Here is a 22,484-nt window from a genome sequence, read left to right as displayed (position 1 = left end):
GAAACTTGAAAGGGTTCAGAAAAGATTTACAAGGATGTTGCCAGGGTTGGAAGATCTGAGCTACAGGGAGAGGCTGAACAGACTGGGGCTGTTTTCCCTGGAGTGTCGGAGACTGAGGGGTGACCTTATAGAGGTTTACAAAATTATGAGGGGCGTGGATAGGATAAATAAGCAAAGTCTTTTCCCTGGGGTCAGGGAGTCCAGAAATAGAGGGCATAGGTTTAGGGTGAGAGGGGAAAGATATAGAAGAGACCAAGGGGCAACCTTTTCACACACAGAGTGGTACGTGTATGGAATGAGCTGCCAGAGGATTTGGTGGAGGCTGGTACAATTGCAACATTTAAAGGCATTTAATGGGTATATGAATAGGAAGGGTTTGAAGGGATATGGGCCGGGTGCTGTCAGGTGGGACTAGATTGGGTTGGGATATCTGGTTGGCATGGACGGGTTGGACAGAAGATGCTGTACATCTCTATGACTCTATGACTATAACTTTTCCATGAACATTTCTCCTCTCCATAGCTTCATGGGTAGACTTTGATCAAGTTGTTTATTAAAATCTGGATTTTGAGTGCGCAATTTTAAGTTGACATGGACACCTTCAATCAAATTCACATCTTTATATTTCTACGCATCCTAGAAATATGATTTCTATATTGTGTTTAAAGCTCAAAGTGCCAATTTTATTCTATCCTCAAAACTTGAACTCTGCAAAAGAAATTTAATGTTTGACCTTGTTTGAAATCTGATGCATAATTCAAATGTATACTGGAATTGAATAAACAGAAACTTTTAAGGCAACATCCAAGCATCGACCAGAAAGAGTCAACCATTTTTTAGTTTTGAGTACAGAACAGTGAGGTTTACACATGGAAGAAAAGAAACATTTTAAACTAAATAAGCACAGCAATGAATGTCTCACTCTCATGCAAATTGAAAAAAAGTCTTGCAATTCGCAAATTAGGAAGCCTCACCTCTACACAAACTCCAATCATCCTTTCCTTTCTCTCAGCATTTTATGCTTTGCTATGAATTTATTTAAATTCTTTGATTATCTTTATTTAACCTGCTTCTATAATACCATTAACTAGATGATGTCAACTCGTCCATGAGGGGCATCAGAATTTAAATCTCCATCCTGAATCCATACGGTTCTGCTTTTATACCTTTATTATCTTTTGGTCTTTTCTACCTTTATTGCTTCTAGCTGTACACTACTTCTCTCCAAGTTTCAATTTCCCTTTCTTATCCACGCAATGATTATTTTAGATAGAAGAATGCCTCCCTAATGGCATTCTGGGTCAACCCACAGGAGGTGGAATGAGGGTTCAAGAAAGCAGCTGCTCAAGGGCGACTCTGGACAGGCAATAAATGCTGGTCAGCCAACTACATTCATGTCCCACAAATGAATGACAAAATGTTTTAAATGCATTACCTGTTCTCTTTTGAACTTTTCTTGTTCTACTCTGGTTCTTTTAATAGTCTGATCATTATCATTAATTATTATCTTGCCTATGCTTAAATGCTGATAGTAGTAAATTTCTCACACCTAGTACCCAGGGCAAACATCCTTTGAGACAGTTCTAGAATTCTGATCCATTTGTAAGTATGTAATGAAATTTCACTCAGAACATTTGTGTTATTCAACTTATGTACGTTCTTTCCAATGAAGGCAACTGTGGCAAACATAATCCCTAACAAGTTATATTTAATTGAGGTAGCATTATTAATGTTAATAACATCAAAATCATTCCCATGGAAATATGGTCAAAATATTGGAAAATATCTGTTTTATTGCAATAAACAAAGGGAGAGGAAGTTGTATGCTGCAGTGAGTAGAATTTCTGCCTTGGTGATTCAGGAATTTCAGGTTTGAAATCCACTGAAGGCTTGATGACTAAGGAATGTCCTTTCACAATGTGGTCATGCAGATTGATTGTCAATGTTCAGATTGGCATTCGTAGTCATTCAACATCAAAGATCAGCAAGGCAGTCTATGTGTAGAACCACAGGAGATGGGAGAGATAGTCAACATGACATTGTGCGTGTCAAATCATGTCTCACTAATCTGATTGAGTTTTCTGAAGAAGTAATGAAGAGGATTGATGAAGGCAGAGTGTTGGATTTGATTCATATGGACGTCAGGAAGGCATTCGACAAGTTTCCTCATGGTAGACTAGTTAGCAAGATTAGATCACATGGAATAGAGCGAGAACTAGTTTTTTAGATACAGAACTGGATTGAAGGTAGAAGAGAGAGAGTGGTGATGGAGGGTTGCTTTTCAGACTGTGACCAGCAGTGTGCCACAAGGATCAGTGTTGGGTCCACTGCTTTTAGTTATTTATGTAAATGACTTGGATGTGAACATAGGAAGTAGAGTTAGTAAGTTTGCAGATGACCCCAAAACTGGAAATGTAGTGGACAGCGAAGATTACTTCAAGAATACAATGGGACCTTGATCAGATGGGTCAATGGGGCGAGGAGTAGCAGATGGAGTTTAATGTGAGGTGCTACATTTTGGAAAGGCAAATCAGGGCAGGACTTAAATACTTAATGGTAAAGTGGGGTGTATTGCTAAACAAAGAGATCTTGGAGTGCAGGTTCGTAGTTCCTTGAAAGTGGAGTCGCAGTAGATAAGATACTTTCATATACTTTCCTTTATTGGTCATAGTATAGGTGTTGGGAGGTCATGTTGCAGCTGTACAGGACATTAGTTAGGCCACTTTTGGAATATTGTATGCAATTCTGGTCTCCCTGCAATGGGAAGGATGTTGTGAAACTTGAAAGGGTTCAGAAAAGATTTACAAGTATGTTGCCAGGGTTGGAGGATTTGAGCTAGAGGGAAAGGCTGAAAAGGTTGGGGCTGTTTTCCCCGGAGTGTTGGAGGCTGAGGGGTGACTGTATACTGGTTTATAAAATTATGAAGGGCATGCCTAGGGTAAATAAACACGATCTTTCCCTTGGAGAAAGTGAGGACTGCAGATGCTGGAGATCAGAATCGAAAAGTGTGGCACTGAAAAAGCGCAGCAGATCAGGCAGCATCTGAGGAGCAGGAGATTCAACGTTTCTGGCACAAGCCCTTCATGAATGTAGGGTTTTTTCCTTTGGGTAGGGGAGTCCAGAACTGGAGAGCATAAGTTTAAGCTGAGAGGAGAAAGATTTAAAAGGGATCTAAGGGGCAGCTTTTTCACGCAGATAGTGGTGTGTGTACAGAATGAGCTGCCAGATGAAGTAGTGGAGGCTGGTACAATTACAACATTTGTAAGCCGTCTGGATAGGTATATGAATAGGAAGGGTTTAGAGGGATATGGGTAAGGCGCTGGCAAATGGGGCTAGATTAGTTTATGATATCTGGTTGGCATGGACGAGTTGGAAGAAAGCGTCTGTTTCCGTACTGTACATCTCCGTGACTCGATATGAGAGACTCCTTGTCATCTTTGTTTTGGAAACAAAGTTTGAGCATCCATCCTCTCAACCATAGCACCAAACCAATACATGTAAAAGTGCACAATGCCATAGCAATGTGGTCTACGAGTGATTTGTAGTGCATCACCAAACATCAGGGAAAAAGTGTTTATTTCAAAATCAAAATGTAACTTTGTATAACTGAAAAATAATGTCTTTTGAGGTTACAATAGTTTTGATAATGAATTGCATTGTCCCACTGTATTGTTCCTTGAATATAAGTTATCAGAGAATGTGGAATGTTTTGCAGAAGAACAGTTTATTTGATTGGAGAGATTTGGTTAAAGTGCTGATTTCATTACTTTGCAATGCATTTTAAGAAAATGAGAATATATTGAAAGACTTAAGTACCTTCGTTTAATGATCTAATTACATGCAGCTGTGCCTTTTTAAAGCTCCACTAACATAAGTTTCTTTTGTGTTGGTGTCAAATTTACATTATAGTTCACTGTCTAACAGTAAGAGGAGTAAGTTTGTTTGTGTTCAAAGAAGCCTTTTGAAATAAGAGCACAAGGTTTGAAATTTAAGTTTTTTTAAAATGGAAAGAATAAGGAAGAATTACCAGGAATTAACTCTACAGGTTGAAAATGATACATCTGCAAAACTGAAAGGAAATTAGATGGGAAAGTGAACTATACTGTCAAATAGCATTTGAAGTCATAATTTAAAATTTAAATTAGTAATTTGGCCTCTCTATTTTGCTGATTTTGTCTTCTATTCTTTTGTTGAAGTTTAGACATCAAGAATCTGGATTTTTAAAATGTGCCCATTCACAAGCAAAAATTGCAACACGTGCTGTTATTAAAGAATGAATACTGTCATCTAAAATGAAAATTGATTCAAGTATTGAGGAGAGGTGACAATGGAAGAACGTCTTGTTTTTATTGTAATTAATAATACAAATTGTTATCAACTAATTAATGGAATGATGAAGCCAAAAAATGCATAGAATTATATAGATTGTACTGTATAGTACAGATTCAAACCATTCAGCCCAACTGGTTGATACCAGTGTTTATGCCCCATGAGAGTGCCCATGTCAACTCAATTAAGTAAACAGGTGATGGGTGTTAATATCAAGTTATTGTGGCTAAAAGGCAGGACATTTGTCAGGCAGTAATAGTGTTCCTCTGGAATAGGAAGTCGGGGTTCAAGTCTCACCTGCTCTGGATGTGTCTCTGAACAGGGTGATTAGGGAAAAAATGATTGAAAGGAAAATAGGTGATGGGAAAGGGGTGGGGGTGTTCTTGTGGCATAGTGACAGAAGCCTCACCTTGGGCTAGAAGGTCTGGCTTCAAGTTCCACCTGCTACACTGGTATGTCACATGTCTGAACAGGCTGATTTTAAAAATCATTTCATAAGGTTGAGATAGCTGTGACTTGAGAGTGAGAGAGTTAGTAAGCACTCTTCAAAGAAAAGTTTGTGACTTGTAGCTGCTTCACCTTCAAGCTTGGATCCAATTTAGCAGTGTGCTTCCTTCCACTCTACTTCGTCTAATCTATGTACATAATTGTTTGTTCCTTTACATTCTCCCAATATATTTATTTAACTTGTATAAAATGTTTTGTGGCAATTCTTGATTTCAGTTCTATCCCCATGTTTTTACTTTTCTTTTGCTTTTCCCAGGAAAGCAGTATTGCAGTTGGGAGGGTGGGAAGCGTTTCATCAAATTGGTTCAGCCATCATTTTAGTATATTTGTAATTTAAACTGCTGTTTGGAACTAGCTGTTCTTATACTATATTATCTTGTCTTCAGCTTCATCTTTATTAGTTTGTATGTACCCATTAACTGTGTGTTAAAGCGGGTCCTAAAACCGGTTACGAAGGTTTGAAGGGAGGACTGTTACAGTTTATTGATTAAAGGTCATCTGCAAATAAACCATGAAAAATATTTAAAGAAACAATTCAAACTGTTCAACAAAAAATGCATTTATTAAGAACCGTAAAACTTAGCAAGGGACCTATTTGTGCCAATCTAGGTAAGTGCAGGATAGTATTAGGTTTAAAGATGACATGTCTAATGTTGTAAAGGACAGTAATCAGTTTGAGGAGCATTTAGAAACCCAGCAGAAGACCATCACAATTTTCATAAAAAGGGAAACAGTACGATAAGCACAAATGTACCAAAAATATTAAAACAACTTTTAAGTCCTGTGTAAGTATATAAGAAAGAGTAGTTAAAAAATTTCAATCTGAGCTGAATAAAGAAATTAAGGTATTTGAGCAGAGAACAAGTGCTGAAGAAACCAGACGGACTAAAATCTGACCGATCCCCCAGAACATGATGGTTTACATCCTTGGGTGAGCTGCAATGACAGTAGAAGTGCTGACTATGATTTTCCAAAATTCCCTACGTTTGGAATTACCTCAGTGGATTGTAAGTTAGCAAACTCAATACTGGTATTCAAGTGTAGAAAGATAGTCAAAACTGGGACCTGAAGGCCAGTTAGTTTGATATCCGTCACCTGAAACAGACTGAACACTATTATTAAGGCAGTTTTAACAGTGTACTTAGAATATTGTACTATTATGCAAAATCAGTATGGTTTTAACAAAAGGGAAATCCCATTTGACAAATTTATTGTGGTTTCTTGAGGATGTAACCAGTGCGTAAATAAAGGGGCACCAGAGATTTAATGCACTCTGAGCCCAAGAAACATATAGAGTCATAGTCATACAGCACGGAAACAGACTTTTGGTTCAACTCCTTCATGCCTACCAGACATCCCAACCTAAACTAGTCCCACCTGTCAGAACCTAGCCCATATCCCTCCGAACCCTTCCTATTCATATAGCCATCCAGATACCTCTTAAATATTGCAATTGTACTAGCATCTACCACTTCCTCTGGCATCCCATTCCCCACACACACACCACCCTCTGTGTGAAAAAGTTGTCCTTTAGGTCCCTTTAACATCTTTCTCCTCTCCCTCTAAACCTATGCCCTCTAGTTCTGGATTCCCCCACTCCAGGGAAAAGACCTTGTCTATTTATCCTATACATGCTCCTCATGATTTTATAAACCTCCATAAGGTCACCCCTCAGCCTTTGACGCTCCAGGGAAAACAGCCCCAGCTTATTCAACCTCTCCCTATAGCTCAAATCCTTCATCGTTGGCAACGTCCTCGGAAATCTTGTCTGAACTCTTTCAAGTTTTGCAACATGCATCCGATCAGAAGGAAACCGGAATTGGATGCTATATTCTAAAAATGGCCTAACCACTGTCCTGCATAGCCTCAACATGACCTCCCAACTCCTATACTTGATACTCTGACCAATAAAGGGAAGCATACCAAACGCCGCCTTCACTATCCTATCTACTTGCAACTCTACTTTCAAGGAGCTATGAACCTTCACTTCAAGGTCTCTTTGTTCAGCAACATTCCCTAGGACCTTATCATTAAGTGTATAAGTCCTGCGAAGATTTGCTTTCCTAAAATGCAGCACCTGGAATTTATCTAAATTAAACTCCATCTGCCATTGGCCCAGCTGATCAAGATCCTATTGTAATCTGAGGTATAAGTTGCCCTACAAAAGATTAATACACAAGGAAAGGGCTCTTGGGGTTGGTGGCGATATACTTGCATTTATAAAGGATAGTTTAACAGACAGGAAGCAAAGAGTATAAGTGGGACTTTTAGCTGTTTGCAACACAGAAGAGATGATTCAGCCCATCTTGTCCATACTGGTCAATAAAGAAATTACTACGTTAATCCCTGTCTCTCACTTTTTGCAAATATCCCTGGAACTATAGCAATGCTAATGTATATCTAAATATTGCTCAGATCCTCTCTCGTGCTCTCTCTGTCCTCAACCTGAGTCTTAACCTTCTCCCTCTAACTTTGAATCTTACTTATTGACCCTTCTACAAATGGGGAAAAAAGTTCCTTCTTATCCTAGAGTATCTACGTCTCTCAACATTTATCATCTCCCCTCTCAAATATCATTGCTCAAGGAAAACAACTTCAACATGTCAAGTCTTTCCTTATAGTTCAGATGCTCCAGCCCAAGTAGCATCCTGGTAAATCCTTGCGTCCCCTCCAATGCAATCCTATACTCAGAGACCCAGAACTGCACATAGTACTCCAGTTGTGGCCTAACCATCACTTTGTACAGTTTAAGCATAACCGTTGAGCTCTTGTAGCCTCATCTAATAAAAGGAAAGTATCCCATACGTGTCTTCAACCACCTTATCTAACTGGCTTACAACCTTCAGGGACTTGCATGCCAAGCCTCCTCTGATGTTCAGTCCTCTTCAGGATTCTACCGTTTGTACTATAATCTATTGCCTTGTTTGCCCTCTCCAAGTGCATTATCTTGCACCTTTCCAGCTTGACTTCTGTTTGCCAATGCTGTGCCGAGCTGACCAGTCCATTGATGCCTTACTGCACTTTATGGCTATCCTCCTCACTGTTTACCACTCTGTCACTTTTCGTGTCATCTGCAAATTTCTTGACCGTACCTCCGATATTCAACTCCAAGCAAGTGCCACAGCTCTGAGTCCTGTAGAACCCAACAGGAAACAGACTTCCAGTCACAGAAACACCCTTCTACTATCAACCTTTGCTTCCTGCCTCAGAAAAGTTTTGTACAATATACCACTTTGCCTTGTGATTCCTGGTTACTCTCTTGACCACTTTTTTTCTTTAAGGTATTTATTCAAAGGAAACAGAACATTTATTTCCAAATTAGTAATATCAGCATTTAACACTTATTATGAGGGAAATACACCTTTCAATTATCTTATTTTTCATTGATTAATTAGCAGTCTGTTGTAATATGTTCTTCATTTAAGTTAAAGGTCTGTGTTGTCAAAGTTAATATTTTTGATATATTGATAATGCTATTGAACAATTTACACTGCAGGGTTTTCTCTTTATTGTTACAGAGCCAAAATTAAAATTTGCTTTCTTCGACATATGTTTGAGACAGATGCCATTGGCTTTATCATAGCATCTGGCAAAACAGGCCAGTTGTGACTTTTCTCAGCTTGATGTGCATATGTAGAATGATTAACTGCATGTAGATTTATTTATTCATTGTTAACCAATCTTGGGGAATAGCTTAACTGACAAATTATGAAGATAGTTGGAGTCCTGGGAAAAAAAAATGTTGTTCATATGATTCAAGAAGCTAGATTAATTTTTCCATTTATTTTATTCTCTAGGTTTTTTGCACTTGTTTACATCCTTCTTAAAGCTGGAGCTGTTGTAACAGGTCTTCATTATTGTTATTGCCTGCAATATCAGTGCTTCCATCTGCTGCAGTTTCTTCTGGCACACGGTTATACATTACCATCAGGCACTCATTTGGCTGATATTGTAAAATATGGATTATTATCAGGACATCAGTACAAGCAGTGGTTGCCTCACCTATTACTAGCTGGATTGAATCCTGTTGATTTGCTTAGTGAAGCGTGGTAAGTAACACATTCAGAGATGCATCTGCTTGTTAATTTTAAAATAAACAGTAAATTACTTCTTTAATGTTAAAATAATACAGAAAATAGATGTGCAAGTCAACATATTATCATTCAGGATCACTTGTTTGTATCCTCAAGCTCTTAGTTAAATATAATGTTATATTATTTATAAGCTTCATTTGGTAAAGGATAACATAGCCAAGGCTAACTGTAGACAAGAGGCTGGTATTCCAAAGGCATTGATTAAAACCTATATATACAGGAGTGTCTGGTTGATTTGTAGTGGTCAACTTAAGATTATGGTATTAACCATTTAGTATGCATGGTAACATTAGATCAAGCAGAAGTGTAACTTTGCAGGTCAGTAACAAAGTATATTTCTCATGTTATAGTTAGATTTTTGTTTATATAAATTTAAGCATCATTCACAATCCAATATCTGATCTTTACTCTTGTTTCATTGGAATGGGTAACTTAATTTAAAAACTCACTTTTTCTGTTATAACCCTGAAATACATGTCTCAGTAATGGTTTACCTGTTACATTTCCTTATTTTGGGTAATTTTTGGTGTCAGTTACATTGCATAAAAACAATGAGAAGAAAATAACAGAAGGAAAATATGCAATTAAGAATCAAAACTCAAATCTGCAGTTTGATATTTCTGAGATTGTCAGTGCAATGTGTGTAAAAGGAAAATCCAGGTGTATAAATTGCTCACTCTCATCAGACAGTCCTCTTAACAGTGTCAGAGCAGGTTTATAATCCAGGCTGAGATTTGACCATGACTTTATGCAGTGTTATAAAGACTGTATCTTTTTTTTGATATTTTTGATTGTGGACTGAAATGGAGAAGGGCTGATCTAAAAGTCAAGGATTGCCACACTTTTTAAAAGCAAATTACCTGACAATTATTGTAGGTGCTGTTTGATTAGCTGTTAGTGCATAGAGTGGGGAAAGTCAGGTTGCAGGCAAATTAGAGCGAAAGGGTGTTTTCAGATACAGGTTGTTTTGCTATAATGCACGTTTCGTTAATGCAACTTTGCTATAACATGATTGACGAGTTGGGGACTCTGTTTCTAAAGCACAAACTTTTAAAGCATGTATTGGTTAAAATGCGATTCTGGCCCCATTAGTTTAAATGGTGCTGCTATTTTGTGATTTTCTTATACCACGGGATTGCATGAGAATGGAATTATTGCGTTACAGTAGAACCGACCATTGAGGTATGTCCAGGAACAAGTAAGTAATTGATCTGTGAATTAATGACTATCTAACAACAACGAAGGTTTACTCCCTGCCAAAAACTCTGAAATTGGCTCCTAAAGACAAACAGCTTGGGTGCATGAATGCTCAGGTCAGAAGCAATCAGATCTTCGGAAAGGAAGGATCTGTGTTTCTGCTCTCATTTTAAAAAACACTAAAGTCTGAATACAGCCAGTTTGTTTCCCCTTGTCACTTGCTGTAATTTTGACTTTAATAAGTTAGAGACTTTTATTATTGTGCCTCCTTTGAGCAAGTACCTGAAAAAGGAAAATTAAGGAGCAATGGTTTGATTAGCAAAAGGATCGGCTCAGCAACCGTGTAGACCACAACCACTTCCCAGTCTTTTCCCTCCACCCATAACATCCATTTTCTTTTTGCGTCTGTTGTGTTTGTCATTGTGTAGAGTGATAGTTTATAAGAAATGGAGTTTTAATTAGCACAGTTATATGTCGATGGTTCATAATTACTTATCTGTATCTAGGATCTATTTATTTTGTCTGTTTACTGTTAGGTAATGAAACAGGCCCATTCTTTCAGGCAACCTGAGCCTAAAAGAATGTCCTTTAGAACTTTTGCATACTTTTAAAAATATTTAATTTCTGTGACAACTCAGAATAGTGGGGCTTGATTTCAAATATGCTACGCCTCTGAAGTGTGAAAGAATCCAATGTTAGATTATTTCAATGAAAGAAAATTTTCATACTAATATGGATACATCTTGGATCCACATTGGAAGGTAGGCTGTAAAATGTGGTTTCAGTATAGCCACTCAGGAAAACCTGGTTAAGATCTAAAAATTCTGGAAAAATTCATAAGTGGAATAATTTTAAAGTGTTTGTCTATCATTGTCTTTGGTGTTTCAGATCAACCAAACACCCTTGTGGGGTGTACTTAAGTTCCTCAAGTGACTTTGTAGCTATTTTGTATCATCCAGGTTTCCTCAGTCAGCAACGATGTTGGTTGGTAATTCTTATACTCCTCCTCCATATTGATGTTGAGCCTCAAATGGAGTAAGCAAAGTGTCCATCTTCCCCTTGCTTTCAGGTGGAATAGCCAGCCTCCGACTTTTGGAACAGGGTTCTGGCATTTTTGGCTTCTAATCAATTTCTCACTCTTCTCTATCTATTCCAGACACCGTTTTATTTAAAAAATTTTGTTTGTATTTTTCATGAGTCTTTGTCATGAGAAGATTCAAGTGCTAGGTATCTGGAATATAGCAGAATGTATCTGGAATACATTGAAGGAGCCTGTACGTTGTGCAACTTATATAAAGAAAAGCCTCAACATTTTTATTTGCAAACAATATCTCTAACTCGGTGTACCAGAGAGTCCAAATAAAGTCACGAAAGCAAATTGCTGGTAAAACTCAGTAAGTCTGGCAGCATCTGTGGAGAGAAACATGTTAACCTTTTAGGTCCAGTGACCCTTAAGAACTGGGCAGATAAGGTTCTCTTTTTAAGTCTCCAGCATTTAAAGAAAATGTTGATGTCTGTTGATAGGGTTTATTTTAAGAATCTTATTGTGAAGGCTCATCCTATCTTCCTTTTGGTTCAAGGCCCAGTCATTTGGTTTATTTTGTGTACTTTTTTTACAACAAGCTAATCTGTTAAATGTTTATCTTTTTTTTAATGCAGTTGTTAACTCATCAAAATTGCTTGAAAATTAACATACTTAAACACCAAAAAGACATTTATTTCTGTTAATTTGGATAAATGTGAGGTATTGTATTTTGGTAATACAAACAAGGATAGGACTTATACAGTTAATTGTAGCACACTGGTAGTGTTGTAGAACAGAGACTTCTTGGGGCTTCAGGTACAAAATTTCTTGAAATTTACATGGCAGGTAGACAGGGTGGTTAAGAAGGCCTTTAGCATGCTTGGCTTAATTACTGAGACCTCTGAGTATAGGAGTTGGAGCATCATGTTGAGGTTATACTGGACATTGGTGAAGCCTCTTTTGGAGTAGTTCTGATCATCCTGTTCTAGGAAGGAGATTATTAAACTGGAGAGTGTTCGGAAGAGATTAACAAGGATGTTGTCACAAATGAAGGGTTTGAGATAAAGAAGTAGACTGGAAAGACTGGGACTTTTTTCACTGCAGGTTGAGGGGTGACCTTATTGAGGTGTATAAAATCAGGAGGAGCATAGATAAGGTAGATGATAAAAGTCTTTTCTCTAATATGGCTAAGTTCAAACTTGAGGGCATATTTTTAAGGTGAGAGGAGAAAGATTTAAAAAGGACATGAGGGACAATGTTTTTTACAGATTGGTTCGTGTGTGGAATGAACTGCCAGAGAATGTGGTGAATGTGGGTATAGTTACAACATCTAAAAGACATTTGGTAAGTTCATGAATAGGAAAAGGGTCTGTTTCCATGCTGCATGACTCTATGACTATGTTTCTATGACATTGAAGAATCTAAGTCCACAGTTTATTTGGTCTTTAGTCTTCTGTTTGATTTTTCCAAAGAGAAAAGTAATGTATGTAGTTTTAAAATATTCGAAGAATGCAAAAATGAAGATGTAAATATCCATTCAAGAAACTGTTATCCAGAATACCAAATATGGTATCCATCATGCCTGACTCGCTTGAAGAACAAATGAAGAAGACTAGTTCTCAGATCCCAAGAATACTAAGGAATGATTCCAAATGCTGCTAACTAGCCTGAACAGATTAAAATATGTATTTTAGGACTGGTACAAAGCAGATTTTAACAAATATCTGCTTCAAACTATACCTTGGTCCCACCAAGTACCTGTTTGGTCTGAATCATGGAAATAGCTTGAAACAGCAGGCTGGAGCAGACAGGTTTATCTGAGACACAAAATGATTGGGAAAATTAGTATTGCTTACAAATTAAGTGTACTGTAACAGTTAAGGAGGGACATCTGCACATAATATAGCTCCTTCCACTTTCTACGTATCTACATTTCTGGAGCTTCATAGACTTCAGCAATTGTAAGCAATTAATGACATAAATATAAACTAGTCTTTGGTTAGGATTATTTTTTGCAAACATGCTTTAAATTCTAAAAAATATTTATGGCACTTGAGTGTGGAATGAGTGCTGCAAAGGCCAGAGTTCTTGATGAAGTTTGCATTGGGATTTCTAATTTACCAAGTTTGTCTGCATTTAAAAGATGTTTGATTATGTTTCTTTAAATAAATGTTTGAAAGTAGGAAGTGTTTTGGCTTGCTTGCTTCTGTGACAGCAGCAGATCATAGTCACAGATCTTGTTCATTGAAGGCGGATATTTGAACCTATGAGAAAGTGAGGAATGTAGATGCTGGAGATCAGACTGCAAACACTGCAACATTTTAAAAGACATTTGGATGGGTATATGAATAGGAAGGGTTTACAGGGATATGGACCAAGTGCTGGCACATGGTACTACTAAGTTGGGATATAAGATCGGCATGGACAAATTGGACCAAAGGATCTGTTTCCATGCTGTACATCTCTATGACTCTAACTATAGCCAAATACCTGTTCTACATTTTACCAGAAACTAATGCCTATTGTTATAAAATCCACCCTTGGTCTAATTTGACACTCATTGAGACCAGTTTCAGAGATCTAATAAATCTGAGGCTATCCTACAAAATTGCTTTATTTGAAAGAGAGGAAGCATTTCTCCATCCAGGCAACAAAATGCTGTTGACAAACCCTGTTTAACTAGGTGGTGGTTCAGTGACACCAGCTCTAAATAAGGCCTGGGGAAGTAATATTTTGTCTTTTATTGCTGTACAATGGATCAAGTTAGTATTAACTCGCCTAGTCAGTGTTCCTGTTGGAACTCTTGATATTATTCCAATCAAACAAACTTTCTTTCTGTCATTTGTCTTTTTTTTGGAACAGGTTAGCAGGAGTCAGCTTAGCTGTTTGATAAAGGGACATGGATCATTGTTAGGAATTACCCATTAATTCTGAAACAGTCCATTTGGTTAATTAAATAATATTTTCTCATCCAGTCATTTTAAATGCTGTGAGTTAGTGCTTGAACCTAAGATCAAGATGAACATGTTCCTTGTAACTTGAAGAGAGAATTTGTTTTGGGAAGTTTGCAGTACAGATGTAGACCAGTAGCTTGTTTTCTGCACTGCCTCTTTGTCCATAATCCTGTAAATTTCTCATGCTCCAGATTCTGTCCTGCTTCCATTTCCATCATGTTTTCTGAAGCAGCATTTCAGATCCTGATAACTCTTAAATTTTAATACTTCTCTTGAACTTCTCCCCCGTATTGTTTTTTCCAATGATTTTGTATTTATGACCTTGAATTATTAGCCCCTTTTGTTAAAGGATTATTCTTTCCTATTTGCTGTATCAAAACCTGTTATATTGGAAAGCTCTATTCAGACATTTTTTAACCTTTCCTGTTACAAGGAGATTAGACTTGATTCTTCAGTGAACTTCACACGAGCAGTTGGGAGCGAGAGCACTTCCTGAGGGAGGTACAATCAGAGTGTGTTTGTGAATTTGGAGCACAGTCGGATTTCAGTGTAAAGGGGAAGAGCTTTCTTTTGTGATTTATTGCTTGTAAGGTCTTTTTGTGATTTATTGGTTGGAAGGACTTTGTAACCTGAGTAATATCAACTTAAGTCACAGTAGGTGAGGTTAGCCTACTGGAATGTACAACCTGTTATATTTAGAAAGTTATGGACCCTACTGACATCGTAGATGACCTTGTGACTATGATTTGATCTCAATGGCAGAAAGCTAAGCTCCATGATTTAGAACTTGAACTGTCCCTGGAGACACTGTGACACATTGTGAGGTTGAAAGTTATATGGATAGCATGTTTACAGAGGTGGTCACAACACAGTTCAAGTGATTGGAAGAAAGAAGGGAATGGGTGACCACAAGGCTGTCAAAGAGAATCAGGCAGGTTGTGCAGGAACCTCTGGGGTCCTGTCACAAATTGGTTTTCCATTTTGGAAGCTGATGAGGGTGTTAGTTCCTCAAGGGATTGCAGATAGTGCTAAGCTTCTGGCACCACAAGCAGCCTGACAATACAGAACAGGAGGAAGAAGAAAGCAGGCATGATAGTGATGGGAGATTCAGTGGTTAGGGGAAAAGACAAGCATTTCTGCAGCTGCTGATACGACTCTAGGATGGTGTATTGCCTTCCTAGTGCCAGGATCAGGAATGTTACTGAGCACCGTGGACGGCACGGTGGCACAGTGGTTAGCACTGCTGCCTCGCAGTGCCTGAGATCCGGGTTCAATTCCCGCCTCAGGCGACTGACTGTGTGGAGTTTGCACTTTCTCCCCGTGTCTGCGTGGGTTTCCTCCGGGTTCTCCGGTTTCCTCCCACAGTCTAAAGATGTGCAGGTCAGGTGAATTGGCCATGCTAAATTGCCCGTAGTGTTAGGTAAGGGGTAAATGTAGGGGTATGGGTGGGTTGCGCTTCGGCGGGGCGGTGTGGACTTGTTGGGCCGAAGGGCCTGTTTCCACACTAAGTAATCTAAAAGCTGCACGGCATCCTAATGGGGGAGAGTAATAAGGCAGAGGCAGTGGTATGCATTGGTACCAACAATATACTTTGATTGTGGGATGAGGTCTTGCATCAAGAAATGAGGGTGTTACGCAGTAGGTAACATAGCAGCACCTCAAAGTTTGTAACCTCTGAATTACTCCCGTTGACATGAGCTAGTGAGTATGGACATGGGAGAATAGGGCAGATGAATGTGTGGCTCAAGAGTTGGTGCAGGAGGGAGGCTTTGGACTGTTGGATTTCTGGAACCATTTCTAGAAAAGATGGGACCTGTACAAGTGGGCTGATCTTCATCTGAACCAGAATGGGACCAACTCTTTGCAGATAGTTTTGCTTAGGCTTCTGGAAGGAACTTAAACTAGTTTGGCAAGAGGAGGAGACAGTGTTACTACATGAGGGATACAGCATACTTTCATAAAGGGAGTTCAACCATGATGAGTTTCTATGGAGTGAGGCGAAGTTTGATGACTTCTACTTTAATATTAGCAGTGTTGTAGGTAAATCAGTTAAGTTAAGGGTGTGGATTGATGTGAAATTGCCATGTAATTGCCATCACAGATGTGGCTGAGGATGGGACAGGACTGACAACTCAACATTTTGGGGAATGGGATCTTAAGGTAGCAGAAGGCAGGAATGTAAAAGCGGAGATGGTTTCACATTATTATTTAAGGAGTCAGTTACTGCAGTAAGGAGAGATGATATCTTGGAAGAGTCCAAAAATGAGGTTTCGTAGGTAAAACTGAGAAATAAAAAGGGAACAATCACATTGCTGGGAGAATGTTATAGACTCCCAGTTGGCAGGCAAGAGTGGAGCAGATATATAGACAATTCACAAAGATGTGTTAAAAACAATAGTAGGGTAATAATTTGGGGGATTTCAACTTCCCCAGTATGATTTGGGACACTTGTAAAGTGTTTAGAGGGTGCAGATTTCTTGAAGCGTATTTAGAAGGTTTTTTTGTAAACATGTGGAATATTCAACAGAGGACATTGCAGTGCTGGACCTAATTTTGGGGAACGGAGCCAGACAGTTGTTTGAAGTGGCTGTGAGACAGCATTTTAATGACAGTACTGACCACACCATACATTTTAAGTTTGTTATCAAAAAGGAAAAAAAAAGTCTCAAAAAAAGAGTTGTGATTGGAGGAAGGTAAATTTTATTAAAATAAGGCAGTATCTGGTCTAAATAGACTAGGAACAGCTGCTTCTCTGTAAATCTACAGCAGAACAGTGCAGGCATTCAAAATGGAATGGGCCAGAATACAGGCCCAACATGTTTCCTTTTGAGTGAAATGTAAGAGCAACAAGTCCATGGATGTCCAAGAATATTCAGGATTGGATAAAAAGTAAAAGAAAGGGCTTTAAAAGGTACAAAGTGAGCAAATCAGTAGAAGCCATAGAGGAGTGTAGAAAGTGCAGGGAAGGATCTAAATAAAGCATGTAGGAGAGCAAAGGGGGACATGAAAAAAAAATGGATAGGATTAGAGAGAATTCCAAAATATTCTATAAGTTTATCAAGGGGATGAGGATAACCAGGGAAGGAATAAGACTTTAGGGACCAAGGGGACAATCTATGTGTGGAGCCGGAGGACATTGATCGGGAAGATATTGAGATACAAGTATAGAAACAGGTCCTAAGGTCCACTATGTCTATGCCAAAAAACAAACACCAAATAATCCCCTTTATCTGCGCTTGGTCCACCTCCCCCAGCATTTTAAGTACTCATCCGAGTGTTTTATAAATATTGCAGGAGTATCTGCTTCCACCATCCTTTCAGACAGCACTTTCCATATATCTACCATCAGGGTGGAAAAAATTCTTTCTCCTATCTCTAAACCACTTGCTCCTCAGTTTAAACTTATGTCCTCTTGTCTTAGACACATCTGCCATGGGGAAGAAATTATCAAAATCTACTCTGACTAACCTCTCATAATTTTGTATCCCTCAATCACCTCTGCTCCAAGGAAAACAAACCCAGCCTATCCAGTCTGTCCTCATAACTGAGACTTTTCATGCTGTGGTTCTGTTCGCTGAGCTGGAAGTTTTTGTTGCAAACGTTTCATCCCCTGTCTAGGTGATATCCTCAGTGCTTGGGAGCCTCCTGTGAAGCGCTTCTATGGTGTTTCCTCCGGCATTTATAGTGGCCTGTCCCTGCCGCTTCCGGTTGTCAGTTTCAACTGTCCGCTGTAGTGGCCGGTATATTGGGTCCAGGTCGATGTGTTTGTTGATGGAGTTTGTGGATGAGTGCCATGCTTCTAGGAATTCCCTGGCTGTTCTTTGTTTGGCTTGCCCTATAATGGTAGTGTTGTCCCAGTCGAATTCATGTTGCTTGTCGTCTGCGTGTGTGGCTACTAGGGATAGCTTTTCATCCCAGGCAGCATCCTGATTAATCTCCTCTGCGCCCCCTGCAGTACAATCATGTCCTTTTGATAGTGTGGCAACCACAATTGTACGCAGTATTCCATCCATGGCCTAACCAATGTTTCATAAAGTTGTAAGGATTCCTTGCACCTATATTCTATGCCCTGGATAATGAAGGCGAGCATTTCATATGCCATCTTCACCACCCTATCCACTTATGCTGACACTTTAAAGGATCTATAGATTTGTACACAAGTCCCGCTGTTACTCGGGACTCCCATTCATCGTATATGTCCTTCCCTTATTAGACCTCCCAAAATTCATCACTTTGCACATACCAGGGTCAAACTCCAACTGCCATTACTCTGCCCAGGTTACCCATGATTAATATCAGACCGTAACCTGAGACTGTTCTCCCTCAGTATCAATGGCATCACCAATTTTTGTGTCATTCGCAAGTAAGTATACCTTTTATGTTTAATTGAATTGAATTAGCTTTATTGTCACATATTCAAAAGAGTACAATGAAAAGCTTATAAGTTGCCACTTGCAGCACCATCTTAGGTAGAAAGGTACCTAGGTACAATCCTTAGTTGCAGAATAGAAAAATGAAAAAAAAAGTTACATTATAGCTGTACACAAATAGATCAGCAAGTTAAAAAGACAAACATTATACTGTAGTCTCTCTCCAAAGTCTCTGCAGCAGGCTAGTGTAGGGGGCCACCAAGTGTCTTTACATCCAAGTCATTAAAAGAGCAAAAAGACAAGTGGCATTTGTAGGGGACTCTATAATTAGGGAAATAGATAGTATTCTTTGTAAGCAGGTTAGAGAGTCCACCACGTTATGTTGCCTGCCTGGTGCAGGACATCACTGTAGTGTTTCCTTCCTTCCTTCCCTCCTTCTCTAACCAAAGAAAATAGTCAGGAGGGTCGAGAGATGTGCTATGGAAAATTTGTTGGTAGCAGGGTGAGTTGTAAGACTTTGGTTCGAGACACTTCGGAGAGAAAAAAGGCTGCTGAGTAAGATAAGGGCCCATGGTGTTAGAGACAAGGTACTAGGATGGATGGAAGATTGGCCGTCTGGCAAAAGGCAGAGATTGGGGATAAAAAGATCCTTCTCAGAATGGAAGCCGGTGACTAGTGATATACCACAAGGGTTGGTGTTGGGACCACAACTTTTCACTTTTTACACCTTAACGATCTGGATGAAGGAACTGAGAGTATTCTGGCTAAGATTGCATGCGATACAAAGATAGGTGAAGGGACAAGTAGTACTGTGGAGGTGGGGAGGCTGCTGAAAGATTTAGACAGTTTAGGAGAGTGGGCAAAGTGGCAGATGGAATGCAATGTGGGAAAGTGTGAGGTCATGTACTTTGGTAGGAAGAATAGAGGCATGGACGATTTTCTGAATGGGAGAACGTTCAGAAATCTGAAGTACAAGGGACTTGGGAGTCTGAATCTGGGTTTTTCATAAGTTAAATGTGCAGGTTGAGTCAGTAGTTAGGACGGCAAATACAATGTTAGTCTCGAGAGTCCTGAAATATAAAAGTATGTTTGTGGTTTTAGGAAGCTCTGGTCAGACCACATTTAGAATGTTGTGAACAATTTTGGGCCAGATACCTAAAGAAGGATTCACTGGCCCTGGAGCAGGTCCAGAGGAGACTCAGAAATGAAAGGCTCAGCATATGAGGAGCGTTTGAGGACTCTGAGTCTATACTTAATGGAGTTGAGAAGGATGAGGGAGGGAACCAATTGAAACTTACAGAATACTTAACGACCTGGACTGTGTGGACATTGGGAAGATGTTTCCATTGATAAGAGAGACTAGATCTCAAGGGCCTAGCCTTAGAATAAAGGGAAGACCCTTAAGAACAGAGATAAGGAGAAATTCTTCAGCCAGAGAATGGTGACTCTGGAATTCATTGCTACAGAAGGCTGTGGAGGCCAGGTCATTGAGTATATTTAAGACTGAGATAGATAGGTTCTTGTTTGTCAAGAGGATCAACAGTTTTGGGGAGAATGGGGTGGAAAAACTTATCAGCCACGATAAAATGATGGAGCTGACTGGATGGGCTGAATGGTTTAATTTCTGCTCCTATGTCTTATTGTTAATAACAAAAAGCAAGAGTCCCAACACCAAACCCTCTGGTAAAGGACAGGTCACAGGTTTCCAATTACAAAACCAGCACTCCACCATCTTTGCCTCCAATTTGTAAGCCAGTTTTGCATCCAGTTTGTTAACTTGCCTTGAATTCTATGGGTTCATAAATTCTGAACCAGCCTTCCAGGTGGGAACTTGTCAAAGGCCTATTGAAGTCCATATAAATCACATCAACTGCAGTAGCCTTGTCAATATATTTTGTCACCCTTTTTTAAAAAAAACTCAACCACATTCATGAGACAGACTCCCTGTAACAAATCCATATTGGATAACCCTGAGCAATCTCTGCCTTTTCAAAGTATTGATTAATCCTGTATTTCAGAATATTTTTCAATACTTTCCCTACCACTGATGAAGAACTAACTAGTTTGTAATTACCTCGCCTATCCGTACTGCCCTTCTTAGCTGAAAATGTGTTGCTGGAAAAGCGCAGCAAGTCAGGCAGCATCCAAGGAGCAGGAGAATCAACGTTTCGGGCTCATGCTCGAAACGTTGATTCTCCTGCTCCTTGGATGCTGCCTGACCTGCTGCGCTTTTCCAGCAACACATTTTCAGCTCTGATCTCCAGCATCCGCAGTCCTCACTTTCTCCTCGAAGATTTTTGCCCTTCTTAGCTATCAACTAACCATATTAACTATCCTCCAGTCATCTGGCACTTCACCTGTGGCCATCAAATTATTAAACATCTTCGCCAGGGCCTCAGCAATCTACCCCCTTGCCACCCATAGCAGCCTGAGATGTATCTCATCAGGCCCTGTGTAGTTGTGCACCTCTACCTATTAAAACATTTAATACCTCCTTCTTATTAATTTTAATATGTTCTAGAATCTCACCATCCCAATTGGAATCACCAGCTATAACGTCTTTCTCCTCTGTGAATATAGATGAGAAGTATTAATTTAAGATCTCGTCTACATCTACTGGCACAGGTTGCCCCTTTGTGCTCTATTGGATCCACCCTTTTTCTGGTAATTCTCTTATTGTTAATATACTTATAAAAAGCTTTAGAGTTTTCCTTGATCCCATCTGCCAAAGATATTTGTGGCCTTTCCTTGCCCTTCTAATCACCTTTTTAAGCCATGATGTGGAGGTGCTGATGTTGGACTGGAGTGGTCAAGGTCAGAGGTCACACGGCACCAGGTTATAGTCCAACAGGTTTATTTGAAATCACAAGCTTTTGAAGCGCTGCCTCTTCGTCAGGTGAAGTGAAGAAAAGCACACAGGCACAGAATTTATAGGCAGAGAGATCAATGGGCATAGAGATCAAAAGATCATACAAATGGTTTGAGTGGAGTGTTAATATGCTAAATAGTAAGTCTCTGCAGGTGATCAAAAGTGTCAAAGGTATGAGTAAAGTGTCAACAACTGAATAGTAAATGAAAGGTTGATCTATAATCCGATTAATTGAGGCAGAGAGATAAGTACAAAAAATTAGAAATAAGTTGGTGTTGGAGACCAGCCAAATGGCTGGAATAACATGATGATGTGAGTCGTGAGCCAAGGGTCTAACCAAAGTAACAAGCAATCCAAAACTGTATCAACTAATTAGGTTGAGTGATCAGAGCAAATTATCAAGGTGCTGGTGTCAAAACAGGACAGTAAGGAAGATTTTATGATTATAGAATAATGTGGTGGGGTTACATATAGCTCAACATGAACCCAAGATTCCGCTTGAGGCTGTCATCATGGGTATGGAACTCTGCTATTAATTTCTGCTTGGCGATTCTACATTGTTGTGTTTCTCAAAAGTTGCCTTAACCAGCCCTTCATGTAAACATCAACTACAACGCCACACAATCCTGTCATGGCAACCTCTGCAAGACATGTCAGATCATTGACATGGATACTACCATCACACGTGGGAACACAACCTGCCATGTACACGGCAGGTACTCATGTGACTCAGCCAATGTTGTCTAATACATACACTGCAGGGAAGCATGCCCTGAGGCATAGTATATGGTGAGACTATGCAGATGCCACGACAACAGATGAATGGACACTGAAACAGTCACCAAACAGTAATATTCCCTCTCAATCAGGGAACATTTCAGTGGTCAAGAACATTCAGCCTCCAATCTTCAGGTATCATATCCTCCAAGGTGGCCGTCACGATATTCAACAGAGCAGAATTGCCTAACAGAAGCTGATAGCCAAGTTCCGTACCCATGAAGACTGTCTCAACCATGACCTTGGGTTCATGTTGCGCTACATGTAACTCCACTATACTGTTGTAGACAATAGGTGCAGGAGTAGGCCATTCTGCCCTTCGGGCCTGCACCACCATTCATTATGATCATGGCTGATTATCCT

The 22,484-nt window shown here is 39.4% G+C and overlaps 1 protein-coding gene across 3 annotated transcripts in view; it reads left to right on the top strand.

Moving 5' to 3' along the window:
* asb3 (ankyrin repeat and SOCS box containing 3) overlaps window positions 1-22,484 on the top strand; it is a 77,234-nt gene that overhangs the window by 43,626 nt on the left and 11,124 nt on the right. For 2 of the 3 annotated variants that reach the window (XM_087991381.1, XM_087991384.1), the window contains one exon: window positions 8,634-8,885. The exons of the other annotated variant lie outside the window; for it this stretch is intronic. In XM_087991381.1, the coding sequence (XP_087847507.1) occupies window positions 8,634-8,885 (252 nt within the window). The remainder of the gene's footprint in view (window positions 1-8,633; window positions 8,886-22,484) is intronic. 3 annotated transcript variants of the gene reach the window in all.

This window comes from Chiloscyllium plagiosum, unplaced genomic scaffold (assembly GCF_037043375.1).
Source record: "Chiloscyllium plagiosum isolate Xiang-an unplaced genomic scaffold, Cpla_swu_hap1 HiC_scaffold_10, whole genome shotgun sequence".
In the NCBI taxonomy this organism is placed as follows: domain Eukaryota; kingdom Metazoa; phylum Chordata; class Chondrichthyes; order Orectolobiformes; family Hemiscylliidae; genus Chiloscyllium; species Chiloscyllium plagiosum.
Note: the sequence above shows the minus strand (reverse complement) of the source record. Positions and strands in the feature narration are given on the sequence as shown.